The sequence below is a fragment of the Salmo salar genome, chromosome ssa14 (assembly GCF_905237065.1).
Source record: "Salmo salar chromosome ssa14, Ssal_v3.1, whole genome shotgun sequence".
Lineage (NCBI taxonomy): Eukaryota > Metazoa > Chordata > Actinopteri > Salmoniformes > Salmonidae > Salmo > Salmo salar.
In genome coordinates, this window is record NC_059455.1 from 48,187,446 (window position 1) to 48,203,966 (window position 16,521).

The following is a 16,521-nucleotide window of genomic DNA, read 5'->3' on the forward strand; positions in this document are numbered from 1 at the left end:
GCTGAGCAGCCTTATGTCGATATGGGACTCGTTTTACTGTGGATATAGATACTTTTGTGTACCTGTTTCCTCCAGCATCGTCACAAGGTCCTTTGCTGTTGTTCTGGGATTGATTTGCATCAGCTATCTGAGCAGCTAACCGATCGCTGCAGCTGTACATAGCCCATCTGTAAATAGCCCACCCAATCTACCTACCTCATCCCCATATTGTTTTTATTTACTTTTCTGCTCTTTTGCACACCAGTATCACGACTTACACACCATCATCATCTGCTTATCTATCACTCCATTGTTAATCTGCTAAATTGTAATTACTTTGCTACTATGGCATTTTTATTGCCTTACCTCCTTACGCCATTTCCACACACTGTATATAGACTTTCTTTTTTTTCTATTGTGTTATTGACTGTACACTTGTTTATTCCATGTGTAACTCTGTGTTGTTGTTTGTGTCGCACTGCTTTGCTTTATCTTGGCCAGGTCGCAGTTGTAAATGAGAACTTGTTCTCAACTAGCTTACCTGGTTAAATAAAGGTGAAATATATATATATTTTTTTATTTAAAAAAAATCAGGGCCAGGTATTTCCATCACAATGAGACGAAAACCCCCAGAGGATCAGAGTGCTGCTGGACAGGGACAGAGGACAGCTGTCATTCTCTGACCCTGATAATAACACACACCTGCACACATTCACACACACCTTTACTGAGCAAGTCTTTCCAGCCGTAGGTCATGTCTCTAAAGTTCACCATCTGAGGATCATACCAGGGAAGATCTCTATAAAGATAGAGTAGACTCCGCCCCCTACTGGGGATCATCAGTAACACACACACCTGTTAGGATGAGACAGACAGAGTTCCAGTCTACGGGTTAGTCGACATCTTACAACTTAGTCTACTGTACATTATACTGTGAGATATGATTATTTTGTTTCACATGATTTGTATTCTTTAGCCTATGCTTTGCAATTATCTTATCTTATTTTCCTTTTTTATTTGAAGTATAATCAATATTTGCTTTTTAATGTAGGGCCAGGTATTCAATCCAATCCCACATTCACTGCAAACACTGCATATATTGGCTCAATCAGATATTACCTTTAAAATGTCAAGTGTGTTATAACCCAGATCTACAGCTAAATGGATTGAATCCCACTTTAGTGTGCACTGGTTCTGTTGTGTTTTTGATCATGGGGCTACATGGATGCACACATCCACACACGGGAATGAATTGGTCTGAGAATAAACACACAGTCGGTTAATAGTCAGTATTTATTTTTTTATTTCAATATACAAAAAGATGGATCCATTCTTATCTAGTTATTTCTAAATGTTCTGGCTCACCGTAGTCAACATGACGTTCATCTATCCATACAAACCACAGACGTCACAGGGCTCATGGTGGTTGTTCCAGAAGGATCAATGAATTAGCCATGTTAACCGTCCTAAATATTCTGAAATATCTTCCTATTTTCCAGAAAATATACACTTGAAATTAGCACGGTATATTTGACTCAAACAACAAATAGTCAAGTTTCTGTTTCTAAATAAAACAGAAAAATGAAGAGATATCTGTGACTGTTTATTAAGAGTTAGCTGCTTGCTAACTTAATGATCTAGCTCTCTGGAATACCCCCCCAATGACCTGATCCCAATCACATCACCATAGAAATTAACAAATCAAAAGAAGTGTAAATTAAATGGACGTTATTTTTTCTTCACATCTTCCAAAATATGAAAAAGGATGAAACCTTTACACAGCCAAGTAAATAATAATATACACATGGCACAAGATGATGTTCAGTGTCGTAGTATCTATAAGGTACTGCATGACGAGGTACTTGATTTCTATTCAGAAAAGCTGGATGTACTGTAAGGCCGGGATTCAATCCGATCAGCGGTAGATTGCGCTTGACATTTAAAAGGTAATTTCCAATTGAGCTGACATATGCGACGTTTAATAGTGAATTCGGGAACATTGCCTTTAAAAAAAGGTGCATAGCCGACAAAAGCGCGACAGGCAGCCTAATTCTGATCCTTTGTCGATAATTGGTATTTTGACCAATCAGATCAGATCGTTTGCCAATAATTGGGCAACAGATCAGAATTGGGCTGCCTGTGTAAATGCAGCCTTAGTGAAATATACAGTCTATGATCCATTGTCTGTAATACATGGACATCTACAGACAACAGGCCAATACAATTTTTGTATTTTTTTTTTTTACAGATGATCGATCATAAATGAAACCCTGAACATAGACTATTGCTGCATACTGAATATATTGCTTGACCCTTCGTTACTTACAGGTATGCTATGACAAGTCAAAAGCCTTAGCTCTCCACGAGGAAAACATCATGTTTGACAAATCTGAAGCTGTATGTGAGAATATTTATTCACTGTTGTTTTATCCAAAGGGGTGTATTCATGTAGCAAAAAAAATTTGCAGGCTAAAATGAGTATTTCTTATTGGACAAGTTCAGGTTAGTCCATCTCCATTTCATCCAGTTTACTTCCGTTTGGTTCCGAGTGAATAACCCCGGTGTATTCTAGAACAGTGTTCCTTTCAGGGACCCTGAGAATGGCTACCGACCCTGAGAATGGCTACCGACCCTGGGAAAGGCTACCGACCCTGAGAATGGCTACCGACCCTGGGAAAGGCTACCGACCCTGGGAAAGGCTACCGACTCGCTCCCTGGGATAATTGTACTGACAGACACCTATCTATTCTCAGGTGTTAGCTAAGTGGATGTTCGTGATGAGGTAGACCTGCCTACGACTTGAAAATCATTCTCACACTCGGCCCACAGGGGAAATTTCCTCTAAGTCTAATGGTTAACACGTTGGGTTGGTGCGAGGGAATACTCCTGGTCTGATGGTTAACACGTTGGGTTGGTGCGAGGGAATACTCCTGGTCTGATGGTTAACACGTTGGGTTGGTGTGTGGGAATACTCCTGGTCTGATGGTTAACAACACGTGGGGGGAATACTCTGGTTGTGGTTAACAGTGGTCCTGGTTGATGGTTAACACGTTGGGTTGGTGTGTGGGAATCCTCCTGGTCTGATGGTTAACACGTTGGGGTGGTGTGTGGGAATACTCCTGGTCTGATGGTTAACAACACGTTGGGGTGGTGTGTGGGAATACTCCTGGTCTGATGGTTGATACGTTGGGGTGATGTGTGGGAATACTCCTGGTCTGATGGTTAACACGTTGGGTTGGTGTGTGGGAATACTCCTGGTCTGATGGTTAACAACACGTTGGGGTGGTGTGTGGGAATACTCCTGGTCTGATGGTTGATACGTTGGGGTGATGTGTGGGAATACTCCTGGTCTGATGGTTAACACGTTGGGTTGGTGTGTGGGAATACTCCTGGTCTGATGGTTAACACGTTGGGTTGGTGCGAGGGAATACTCCTGGTCTGATGGTTAACAACACGTTGGGGTGGTGTGTGGGAATACTCCTGGTCTGATGGTTAACAACACGTTGGGTTGGTGTGTGGGAATACTCCTGGTCTGATGGTTAACAACACGTTGGGGTGGTGTGTGGGAATACTCCTGGTCTGATGGTTAACAACACGTTGGGGTGGTGTGTGGGAATACTCCTGGTCTGATGGTTAACAACACGTTGGGGTGGTGTGTGGGAATACTCCTGGTCTGATGGTTAACACGTTGGGGTGGTGTGTGGGAATACTCCTGGTCTGATGGTTAACAACACGTTGGGGTGGTGTGTGGGAATACTCCTGGTCTGATGGTTAACAACACGTTGGGGTGGTGTGTGGGAATACTCCTGGTCTGATGGTTAACACGTTGGGGTGGTGTGTGGGAATACTCCTGGTCTGATGGTTAACAACACGTTGGGTTGGTGTGTGGGAATACTCCTGGCCTGATGGTTAACACGTTGGGTTGGTGTGTGGGAATACTCCTGGTCTGATGGTTAACAACACGTTGGGGTGGTGTGTGGGAATACTCCTGGTCTGATGGTTAACACGTTGGGGTGGTGTGTGGGAATACTCCTGGTCTGATGGTTAACACGTTGGGTTGGTGTGTGGGAATCCTCCTGGTCTGATGGTTAACACGTTGGGGTGGTGTGTGGGAATACTCCTGGTCTGATGGTTAACAACACGTTGGGGTGGTGTGTGGGAATACTCCTGGTCTGATGGTTGATACGTTGGGGTGATGTGTGGGAATACTCCTGGTCTGATGGTTAACACGTTGGGTTGGTGTGTGGGAATACTCCTGGTCTGATGGTTAACACGTTGGGTTGGTGCGAGGGAATACTCCTGGTCTGATGGTTAACAACACGTTGGGGTGGTGTGTGGGAATACTCCTGGTCTGATGGTTAACAAGTTGGGTTGGTGTGTGGGAATACTCCTGGTCTGATGGTTAACAACACGTTGGGGTGGTGTGTGGGAATACTCCTGGTCTGATGGTTAACAACACGTTGGGGTGGTGTGTGGGAATACTCCTGGTCTGATGGTTAACACGTTGGGGTGGTGTGTGGGAATACTCCTGGTCTGATGGTTAACAACACGTTGGGGTGGTGTGTGGGAATACTCCTGGTCTGATGGTTAACACGTTGGGTTGATGTGTGGGAATACTCCTGGTCTGATGGTTAACACGTTGGGGTGGTGTGTGGGAATACTTCTGGCCTGATGGTTAACACGTTGGGTTGGTGTGTGGGAATCCTCCTGGCCTCATGGTTAACACGTTGGGGTGGTGTGTGGGAATCCTCATGGCCTCATGGTTAACACGTTGGGGTGGTGTGTGGGAATCCTCATGGCCTGATGGTTAACACGTTGGTTTCCTGAGCAGGAGAACGGGGTTCAGATTGCACCCGTAACAGTTTTAAACATTCCTCCAAGAAGGAAAAACCATAGCTTGCCATTTGCTGGTATAGAAGATAGAACACTTCTAGAAATACACTACATATCCAGTATCTGTGACCATGGTTTACGACACTACACTAGGTAGGAAGCTGCTAGAGAATATAACATTGTTATGTTTAATGACTTTGAGGGATATAAAACAAAAACACAAAAAGATGAAGATGAGAATCCTCAAACCTGGCTGAGCCATAACTACCACTACAGTCAAACCCGGCTGAGCCATAACTACCACTACAGTCAAACCCGGCTGAGCAATAACTACCACTACAGTCAAACCCGGCTGAGCAATAACTACCGCTACAGTCAAACCCGGCTGAGCCATAACTACCGCTACAGTCAAACCCGGCTGAGCAATAACTACCACTACAGTCAAACCCGGCTGAGCCATAACTACTGCTACAGTCAAACCCGGCTGAGCCATAACTACCGCTACAGTCAAACCTGGCTGAGCAATAACTACCACTACAGTCAAACCCGGCTGAGCCATAACTACTGCTACAGTCAAACCCGGCTGAGCCATAACTACCGTTACAGTCAAACCTGGCTGAGCCATAACTACCGCTACAGTCAAACCCGGCTGAGCCATAACTACCACTACAGTCAAACCCGGCTGAGCCATAACTACTGCTACAGTCAAACCCGGCTGAGCCATAACTACCGTTACAGTCAAACCTGGCTGAGCCATAACTACCGCTACAGTCAAACCCGGCTGAGCCATAACTACCGTTACAGTCAAACCTGGCTGAGCCATAACTACCGCTACAGTCAAACCCGGCTGAGCCATAACTACCGTTACAGTCAAACCTGGCTGAGCCATAACTACCACAACAGTCAAACCTGGCTGAGCCATAACTACCGCTACTGGTATTGAAACATTACTAGAGCATGATAATGTTGTTACTGGCAGGTAGAAAATATTGGGTGATCACCAGTGACATCACAAAACAATCTAGCCCCGCCCAGAAACAACCCTAGCCCCTACTCAAGTCTAAACCTTAGATCAGAGGTGATTGGATAGGAATAGGGTGTAACTTTCACCTATCCTGTCAGAGGCCAAAGTGGTGTTATTACCATATTACTTATACACATATACAATTCTCCAAGATCCACACAAGGGTCTAGACTCAAGAGCAGGGGGTAGGGGTCTCTTCTAGATAGGGCCAATCTGTAACGTCTGCTTCCAGCTCACACCCTCAAACACCTAGATCCCCTGAACGCAGCTCACTTTCCAGCTCACACTCTAAAAACACCTAGATCCCCTGAACACAGCTCACTTTCCAGATCCCAATCAACTGAATTCTGATCACCTGTTCACACACCTGTATGTCATTATCACACACTATTTAGTTCAGATCTTTGCACCCCATCATTGTGAGGTATTGTTTGTTTTGTGACATGTCTTTCAGAGCTCTGGTTTTCCCTGTGATTTACTTCTCCCGTGTATGATAGTTTTTGCCTATTCCCTGCCTGTACTTTAGCCTGTTATCTACCTATTGCCTGATCTCCCGGACTACGTTACTAGCCTTTTCCCTGCCTGTACTGTTGTCCTTTTGGACCCCCTGTGTATGACCTTCTGCCTGGCCCTGGACCCAGCTACCTGCCTCCTCCTGTGGTCCTCTGCAATAAACACCTGCTGCACCCAGCTCTCTGTCTCCCATCGGGTTCATTACACAATCTAGCAACATATTACCTTAGCGTGAAATGTAAGCACTAGCTGCATAGCTTTTGACCCCGAGCCACTCATACCAATCGTACATATTATAAAAATCAATAACACGAAACCATATTTCAGGGTTCTCCGCCAGGATTTTGGACTCTGAGATGTAACTGCCATTTCCTGCAATCTAGAGCAAAACATTGCCTAAAATGATAACAAATAAAATGTCTCACATACATACACACACTACCAGTCAGAAGTTTGGACACACCTCATTCAAGGGTTTTTCCTTTATTTTTACTATTTTCTACATTGTAGAATAATAGTGAAGACATCAAAACTATGAAATAACACATATGGAATCATGTAACCGAAAGTGTTAAACAAATCAAAATATTTTATATTTGATATTCTTTAAAGTAGACACCCTTTTCCTTGATGACAGCTTTGCACACTCTTGGCATTCTCTCAACCAGCTTCATGAGGTAGTCACCTGGAATGCATTTCAATTAACAGGTCTGCCTTGTTAAAAGTTAATTTGTGGAATTACTTTCCTTCTTAATGCATTTGAGCCAATCAGTTGTGTTGTGACAAGGTAGGCGTGGTATACAGAAGATAGCCCTATTTGGTAAAAGACCAAGTCCATATTATCACAAGAACAGCTCAAATAAGCAAAGAGAAACGACAGTCCATCTTTACTTTAAGACATGAAGGTCAGTCAATCTGGAAAATTAAGAACTTTGAACTTTTCTTCCAAGTGCAGACACAAAAACCATCAAGCACTGATGAAACTGGCTCTCATGAGGACCGCCACAGGAAAGTAAGACCCAGAGTTACCTCTGCTGCAGAGGATAAGTTCAGTAGAGTGAACTTCACCTCAGATTGCAGCCCAAATAAATGCTTCAGACTTCAAGTAACAGAAACATCTCAACATCAACTGTTCAGAGGAGACTGCGTGAATCAGGCCTTCACGGTTGAATTGTTTCAAAGAAACCACTACTAAAGGACACCAATAATAAGAAGAGACTTGCTTGGGCCAAGAAACACGAGCAGTAGACATTAGACCAGTGGAAATCTGTCCTTTGGTCTGATGAGTCCAAATTTTAGATGTGGTTCCAACCACCGTGTCTTTGTGAGACGCAGAGAAGGTGAACAGATGATCTCTGCATGTGTGGTTCCCATCGTGAAGTATGGAGGAGGAGGTGTGATGGTGCTTTGCTGGTGACACTGTCAGTGATTTATTTAGAATTCAAGGCACACTTAACCAGCATGGCTCCCACAGCATTCTGCAGCGATACACCATCCCATCTGGTTTGTGCTTAGTGGGAATATCATTTGTTTTTCAACAGGACAATGACCCAAAACACCTCCAGGCTGTGTAAGGGCCATTTTAACAAGGAGAGTGATGGAGTGCTGCATCAGATGACCTGGCCACCACAATCACCCGACCTCAACCCAATTAAGATGGTTTAGGATGAGTTGGACCGCAGAGTGAAGGAAAAGCAACCAACAAGTGCTCAGCATATGTGGGAACTCCTTCAAGACTGTTGGAAAAGCATTTCAGGTGACTACCTCATGAAGTCAGTTGCGAAAAACCCAGGTGCAAAGCTGTCATCAAGAATCGTAAATATATTTTGGTTTAACAGATTTTTGGTTACTACATGACTCCACACACACACAGTTTTGATGTCTTTACTATTATTCTACAATGTAGAAAATAGTAAAAATAAAGAAAAACCCTTTGAGTAGGTGTGTCCAAACTTTTGACTGGTACCATATAAATTGCATAGTGGCGCAGCCAGCCCACAAGGTGGTGCAGCGTCCCGTTACATTATTTAGGGGAGAACAATGATATTTAGAAAATTAAATAGAAAACACAGAGACACTCTTCAACTTCCCCTTTCAATCAAGTAAAATGAAAAACATTATTTTCCCAACAAGATACGGTGTAAAATCAGTGTTCTGCCACTGTGTACATTACAACAACAAGTATTTACAAACCAAGTTCCAGCCTCTAATTTGAGTTGAACAACATTAAACACTTCCTATATGCAACTAGTCAGTCTGATAGAATTTGAAATCTCCATGGTACATAAAAATAAAAAGTAAAACTTGCAGTAAAATATATCAACTACTAAAACAGGATACGTAACATGATATAACAGAGATATTAATTAATCTGTATAAAAGCCTGAGGTATATGTGATGTCAGAGAGTAAACAGTTGAGAACTAACATAAAAGACACCTTATTATTACAATGAGCTTCACTTACAGTACATTCACAGAGAGTTGTCAGTTTTAAAAAAACAACACAGAACAGAGAATACATGACGTCATCAACATTATCTATCGTTGAGGACCCTTGAGTAATGAGCACGGTAGGGGTCAATTCCATTTCAGGAAGTACAATGAAATTCCATTTCTCTTCAATGCTTTTTAATTAGGAAAATTTGCCATTGGAAATTCCAATCTGAACTGATAGGAATTTAAATGGAATTCATCCTAACATGGGCGGACTGGGACCAGAAATCAGCCCTGGCATTTCAAACACTGGACTATTTTATTCCATGGAGGCCCCCACACCAGCCCATTATTTTCCTTGCGGCCCCCACCAAGGCAATTTTTTTGATGCTTGAAGGCCCAAAACCAGACCATTTTTCCCCTCAAGGTAAAAGGGCTGCACCCAACTGCAGCATGAAAAATGCTGACCACGCAGGCAATGATCTCTGTCGGGACCCGCAGGTCCCAGGGTACGCTTATAAAACGGGACAAAGTGCCAGTCTCTCCAACACTGCTCTCTTCAAACTACGTCTAGGTCTATTGGCTGATATATCGCAGTAATACCAATAGCCTAATATAAAAATGGGCCACGTGAGAATGTCTGGTAATTTAACTTATTTCTTTGATTATTTTTGCGCATTTTGCTATTGCCTACAGGGTGCAAAATTACTTCGAACCATTGCTGGCAAGTGAGCTGCTTCGTCACATACGCCTAAAGTCCCATTGCGGGACTGCGGTTGGGTTCGGGACCAGTTCTTGCCGTTGGGTACGGGACCAGTTCTTGCGGTAGTGGGTAGGAGTCGGGACAGAAAGCCAGCGGTTGTGTAAGCGGGTGCTGTATGGCGGGATTAATTCATCAATCCTGCGTAGACTTCCACTTCAAGACCACCACACCGGCCCATTAGGCCCCATTATTAACCAGATAATTATCATTTTTGCTCAATAAAACAACAAGTTAGACAGGCCCACTGGGCTAAAAATGGACCAGCCCATATGGAATTTGCCCGAAATGCCAGATTGCCAGTCCGCCCCTGGATCCCAACCCTGGTAGTGAGTATCAACAGCATTGTGTGGATATTCACTAGTTTGTTATAGTCTGGTCATATTAGCCTGGTTCCAGGTGTGTTTGTGTTGTTATGACCATAGGAGTTGGCAAGGAAGCACAAACAGATCTGGAACCAGGCTAGTCTGGTATGCAACTGAAATAAAGGCCACTGAGTTTAGTTTTTCCTTGCATGACATACAGGTTGCTGAGGTATCTGAATAACATACATGTTTCTGAGGTAACTGAAACGTAGTCTCACAAGTCAGACAATTTGTTTCCAAATTAAAAGAATGGAAATCATAGCTTTGTGAAACTGGTCTAACTGAGCAGACAGAGAGGAAGAAAAAAAAAACAGAGACTTGTAACCAACTCAAGCATGGCCCTTCAATAACAAATACTTATTCACAGCTTCAACTGCTGTTCAGACAAAAAAAATACAAAAATACTCCTCTCAGTCTATTCCACAAGCACACACACACAAAACACATACGCACAAAGAAAAGTTACATCCAGAATGTATAACATTTAAATTTCAGATTTAATTTAGTAAATGTCAGGTAAAAGGTGTGTCCAATGAAACCCTGATAGCTTGGCTTCTCTACATGTGTAGAACATTTTTCCAAAAGGCTGGAATCCTGAGATGTAGTAATTCTAATCCAAAACCAGAAGTGTATTTTTGTCCTAATCCTTTCCAAGTCCGTTCGTCCAATGCTACTCCTGCGTAGCGTCTGGTCCTCTTGCCCCCCTGTTAACTGTAAACGCTGCTCTACTCTACTGTTAGGCCCTGGGTTTAGAGTAGGGACGTCCCAAGGATCCAGAATAGCAATGATCGAGAGGCTATATGGAGGGTTGGTTCAGATGTCTGTATCGTTATTTCAAAAGGCGTTCGTAGCCAAACAAAGACGGAAGACAGAACTCTGAGTAAAGAGCAACGTTTCATCCCGAGGAAGATAAATACGTTGGAACAGTCTCGTGGTTCATCGGACATGAGTCCTGTGGATCTACAGTGTGTAAGCTAACGTCTGGGCCGTGTGTGTGTGTGTGTGTGTATATATACACACGGTCTATCGTCTGGGCTGTGTGTGTATGAGTGTGTATAATCCGGGATGTATGTGTGTGTATAGTCCGGGATGTATGTGTGTGTGTGTGTGTGTGTGTGTGTGTATAGTCCGGGATGTATGTGTGTGTGTATGTATACATACTGTCCATCGTCCAGACTGTGTGTTGTGCATCGTCACGTCAGAGGTTTGGAATACGGTTAGCTTTCTTTGGCTGGCCGCCATCTTGACCAGACGACAGAATGAGGTAATAATCAAACCCACTAAATACAACATGAGGTATTGACTGAATAGAAGATTTAACAAGTTAATATCTTAGAGAGGTCTTTGAGAGGTCTTGCCCAACATATAGCTTATTTCTGTCATATTCTTTTCTCAGTGAAAACTACAGAAGACGGTTGGAAGAGAAGACTTGATCCAAAATAACATAAAAAAAGTCTTAAAAACAATAATACCAATATTAAGATTATAAAAATAGCAGCTGTATTCAAGTTGTTTAAGAGTTTAGGCTGGAGCATCGTTCCGCTTCCGTGATGACGTCACTGCTCTGACGTCACAGTAACACAGAACTCAGGTGCTGGACTCTTTGGGAGGTAGGTCATCGTCGTCGGTTACCGACATTACTACGGCAACTGGGCAGTCTGAGGTAGCGCCGACGGTTGTCCTGGTGATCTGGGAGATGCGTTCCTCAACACAGCCGGCGGAGAGACGAGCCTCGGCGTCATGGTCCCAACACTCCTCTATAGTCTCACACAACTGAGACAGACCCTACAGCACCGACACACACAGCAAGAAACCAGGAGGTTACAGGAAATACAATATAAAAGGCTAATAAACAAAGAGTTGAATATTTTCTCCAGTCCTCCAGTTCCCCCCAAACAGAACACATTGTTGTCGTGGCCCCGGTCAAACACACCTGATTCAACTGGTCAAATAATCATCAAGCTCTTCATGTGTTGAATCAGGTGAGTTTATGGAGGAAGTACAACAGATATTAGTGTTGGTGGGGGTACAGGAGGACTGGAGTTGGAACCACTGCTCTACTGTTACTGACAGTGTACAATCCTAGTGTTACTATCCCAGTGTATTATCACAGTGTATTCTCCCAGTGTACCATCCTAGTGTTACTATCCCAGTGTATTATCAGTGTATTCTCCCAGTGTTACTGACAGTGTACCATCCTAGTGTTACTATCCCAGTGTATTATCCCAGTGTATTCTCCCAGTGTTCCTGACAGTGTACCATCCCAGTATTTTATCCCAGTGTTCCTGACAGTGTACCATTCCAGTATTTTATCCCAGTGTTCCTGACAGTGTACCATTCCAGTATTTTATCCCAGTGTTCCTGACAGTGTACCATCCCAGTATTTTATCCCAGTGTTCCTGACAGTGTACCATCCCAGTATTTTATCCCAGTGTTCCTGACAGTGTACCATCCCAGTGTTACTGACAGTGTACCATCCCAGTGTTACTGACAGTGTACCATCCCAGTATTTATCCCAGTGTTCCTGACAGTGTACCATCCCAGTATTTATCCCAGTGTTACTGACAGTGTACCATCCCAGTATTTATCCCAGTGTTCCTGACAGTGTACCATCCCAGTATTTATCCCAGTGTTCCTGACAGTGTACCATCCCAGTATTTTATCCCAGTGTTCCTGACAGTGTACCATCCCAGTATTTTATCCCAGTGTTCCTGACAGTGTACCATCCCAGTATTTTATCCCAGTGTTCCTGACAGTGTACCATCCCAGTATTTTATCCCAGTGTTCCTGACAGTGTACCATCCCAGTATTTTATCCCAGTGTTCCAGACAGTGTACCATCCCAGTGTTACTGACAGTGTACCATCACAGTGTTTATCCCAGTGTTCCTGACAGTGTACCATCACAGTGTTTATCCCAGTGTTCCTGACAGTGTACCATCCCAGTATTTATCCCAGTGTTCCTGACAGTGTACCATCCCAGTATTTATCCCAGTGTTACTGACAGTGTTCCATCCCAGTATTTATCCCAGTGTTCCTGACAGTGTACCATCCCAGTATTTTATCCCAGTGTTCCTGACAGTGTACCATCCCAGTATTTTATCCCAGTGTTCCAGACAGTGTACCATCCCAGTATTTTATCCCAGTGTTCCAGACAGTGTATCATCCCAGTGTTACTGACAGTGTACCATCCCAGTGTTACTGACAGTGTACCATCCCAGTATTTTATCCCAGTGTTCCAGACAGTGTACCATCCCAGTATTTTATCCCAGTGTTCCAGACAGTGTATCATCCCAGTGTTACTGACAGTGTACCATCCCAGTGTTACTGACAGTGTACCATCCCAGTATTTTATCCCAGTGTTCCAGACAGTGTACCATCCCAGTGTTACTGACAGTGTACCATCCCAGTATTTATCCCAGTGTTCCATCCCAGTATTTATCCCAGTGTTCCTGACAGTGTACCATCCCAGTATTTATCCCAGTGTTCCTGACAGTGTACCATCCCAGTATTTTATCCCAGTGTTCCTGACAGTGTACCATCCCAGTATTTTATCCCAGTGTTCCAGACAGTGTACCATCCCAGTGTTACAGACAGTGTACCATCCCAGTATTTTATCCCAGTGTTCCAGACAGTGTACCATCCCAGTGTTACTGACAGTGTACCATCCCAGTATTTATCCCAGTGTTCCATCCCAGTATTTATCCCAGTGTTCCTGACAGTGTACCATCCCAGTATTTATCCCAGTGTTCCTGACAGTGTACCATCCCAGTATTTTATCCCAGTGTTCCTGACAGTGTACCATCCCAGTATTTTATCCCAGTGTTCCAGACAGTGTACCATCCCAGTATTTTATCCCAGTGTTCCTGACAGTGTACCATCCCAGTATTTTATCCCAGTGTTCCAGACAGTGTACCATCCCAGTGTTACTGACAGTGTACCATCCCAGTATTTATCCCAGTGTTCCATCCCAGTATTTATCCCAGTGTTCCTGACAGTGTACCATCCCAGTATTTTATCCCAGTGTTCCTGACAGTGTACCATCCCAGTATTTTATCCCAGTGTTCCTGACAGTGTACCATCCCAGTATTTTATCCCAGTGTTCCTGACAGTGTACCATCCCAGTATTTTATCCCAGTGTTCCTGACAGTGTACCATCCCAGTGTTACTCCAGTGTTACTGACCGGGTGTTTGAGCCAGGTGTCCTTGAAGACCGGTCTCATCTTCTTGTGAACGACCACATCCTGCAGTTCCTGTAGAGACGTGTGTTGGCCAATCTCCTCCTCAAACGGCAGCATGAACTCCCCTACGGTATCTGAGAGAGACAAGAAAACGTTTTACAAAAAGGCTGTACAAGTTACTGATAGGCTGTTTGTTATTAGTAAATGCACCGTTTGTTTTTAGTAAACACACTGTTTATTATTAGTAAATGTATTGTTTATACAGAAACTAAAACAAGGTAGACAATTGGCATATAAGAAAATATATTTTAGACATTAAACAGAGCTGGAGGGGGATGTGGTCTAGCAGTTGAAAAAGCTAAAGAAATGTGTTTGTAAACGGGGAGGATCCTGAGCAGTAATTCTCACCGTCTGTGGCGATGCATCGTGACACCAGTTCCCACAGCACCAGCCCCATAGCATACATATCTATCCTCAGGAAGGAGTCTCTCTGGAAGTTTATAGCCCCTTCTAGAACCTCAGGGGCCATGTAACGCCACGTACCCACCTGGAAGAGGGAGAGCGAACGACAGAGAGAGACAGAGGGAGAGAGAGAGAGAGAGAGAGAGGAGAGAAAGAGATAAAGGAGAGCGAGAGACAGAGGGAGAGATAAAGGTGAGCGAGAGAGAGGGAGAGCAAGAGGGAGAGAGAGAGAGAGGGAAAGACAGAGGGAGAGAGAGAGAGAGAGAGAGGGAGAGCGAGCGAGAGACAGAGGGAGAGATAAAGGAGAGAACATTTTGAGAGAGAGAAGGCAAGTAAGTAATCGTAAGACCTGTGTGTGTGTGTGTGTGTGTGTGTGTGTGTGTGTGTGTGTTAAACTACCTGTCCGTGGGTGTCTCCTGGAGGTTTCCCCGGCTCAAACCGGACCGCCAGACCAAAGTCTCCGATGATGGCTGTCAGATCATGTCTCAACATCACGTTCTTACTCTTGAAGTCCCTGGGAAACATAGTTTATACATATATAACCCGTAGGCTTGATATATTATTATGTTTATCTAAGCAGGTAAGTTATTGACTTTGAGAACACATGATGTCACCTGTGTGCGATGGTGGGTTTGGGGCCTTCTCCCTTGTAGATGGGTGTGTCTTCATGGAGGTAAGCCAGACCACGGGACATAGTCTCAGCAATATGACACATTTCAGACCAGGTCACCGTACTGTCCTTCAGATGGTCAGTCAACGAACCCTGTACACACACACACACAGACTTGGTTAAAGGAGGTTTTGACTATGGCTTAGATGACAAACTGGAATAGAGCACAATATAAACACAACATGCTCTTCTATAAATTAATAGATTCATTTATTGATAAATGAAGTGATTAATTGGCTGTATATCTCACCCGTTCGTGGAACTCCATGATGAGCCAGAGCTCAGTCTCCATGTTGCTGCTGTGTTTCTCTGCAGCGATGTAACGAAGCAGGTTCTCATGTCTCATACCAGGAGTCAGGAAGATATCTTTCTCATTCTGCCACGACTGCTTGTCCTGCACACCCATACAATCATATGTCATAATAGAAACTTACAGGGCGGTAGGTAGCCTAATGGTTAGAGTGTTGGGCAAAATGAATTCCATGCCCCTGCCATAGACTAAAGCCCTTGCATGTCTCACCTGAACAGGGAAGACCTTTACAGCCACGTATTCACTCATCAGCTGAGCCTTCCACACACAGCCGAAGCGCCCCCTAGCTTTCACCTCCAGTAACTGCAGAGGCTTCAGCCCCACCACGGGAGATGGAGGGGTTTGCCGAGGGTCCTGACAGACAGGGGAGAGGGGAGAAAACACTACAACCTGACGAACAAGTACATATCAGGTCCCATGTGGCTAAGTTGGTAGAGCATGGTGTTTGCAACGCGAGGGTTGTGGGTTCGATTCCCACGGGGGACCAGTACGGAGAAAAAAAATGTATAAATGTATGCATTCACTACTGTAAGTCGCTCTGGATAAGAGCGTCTGCTAAATGACTAAAAATGTAAAAATGTAAATATCGCATTCTATCGATTCTCTGATACTTTCCTTGATCTTCTTTATGTGTTGGGTTGTGTTTACACAGGCAGCCCAATTCTGATATTTTGCCAATCATTTGTCTTTTGACCAATCAGATCAGATCTTTTGCCAATAATTAGACAAAATATCAGAATTGGGCTACCTGTGTAAACAGACGGTCTTGTTTGATCTGATATTGGATCATAATGAATAAGGAATTTGCCTTTCAGATCATGATGAATAACATTATACGGTCACAGGGGGGGACCTGATCCTAGATCAGATGATTTGGTCACAGGGGGGGGACGGGACGGACGGACCTGGGGGACCTGATCCTAGATCAGATGATACGGTCACAGCGGGGGACCTGATCCTAGATCAGATGATACGGTCACAGAGGGGGACCT

The 16,521-nt window shown here is 44.0% G+C and overlaps 1 protein-coding gene across 1 annotated transcript in view; it reads right to left on the reverse strand.

The window, feature by feature from the left end:
• Nucleotides 1-8,429: 8,429 nt before the first annotated feature.
• The window catches only part of LOC106569759 (activin receptor type-2B), a 29,065-nt gene continuing 20,973 nt past the window's right edge, over nucleotides 8,430-16,521 (reverse strand). Inside the window, exons 5-11 of the mRNA XM_014141347.2 lie at nucleotides 15,740-15,883; nucleotides 15,470-15,613; nucleotides 15,164-15,312; nucleotides 14,949-15,063; nucleotides 14,496-14,634; nucleotides 14,091-14,221; nucleotides 8,430-11,693 (exon numbers count right to left, since the gene is read on the reverse strand). Coding sequence (XP_013996822.1) covers nucleotides 11,496-11,693; nucleotides 14,091-14,221; nucleotides 14,496-14,634; nucleotides 14,949-15,063; nucleotides 15,164-15,312; nucleotides 15,470-15,613; nucleotides 15,740-15,883 — 1,020 coding nt within the window. The 3' untranslated portion in view covers nucleotides 8,430-11,495. The remainder of the gene's footprint in view (nucleotides 11,694-14,090; nucleotides 14,222-14,495; nucleotides 14,635-14,948; nucleotides 15,064-15,163; nucleotides 15,313-15,469; nucleotides 15,614-15,739; nucleotides 15,884-16,521) is intronic.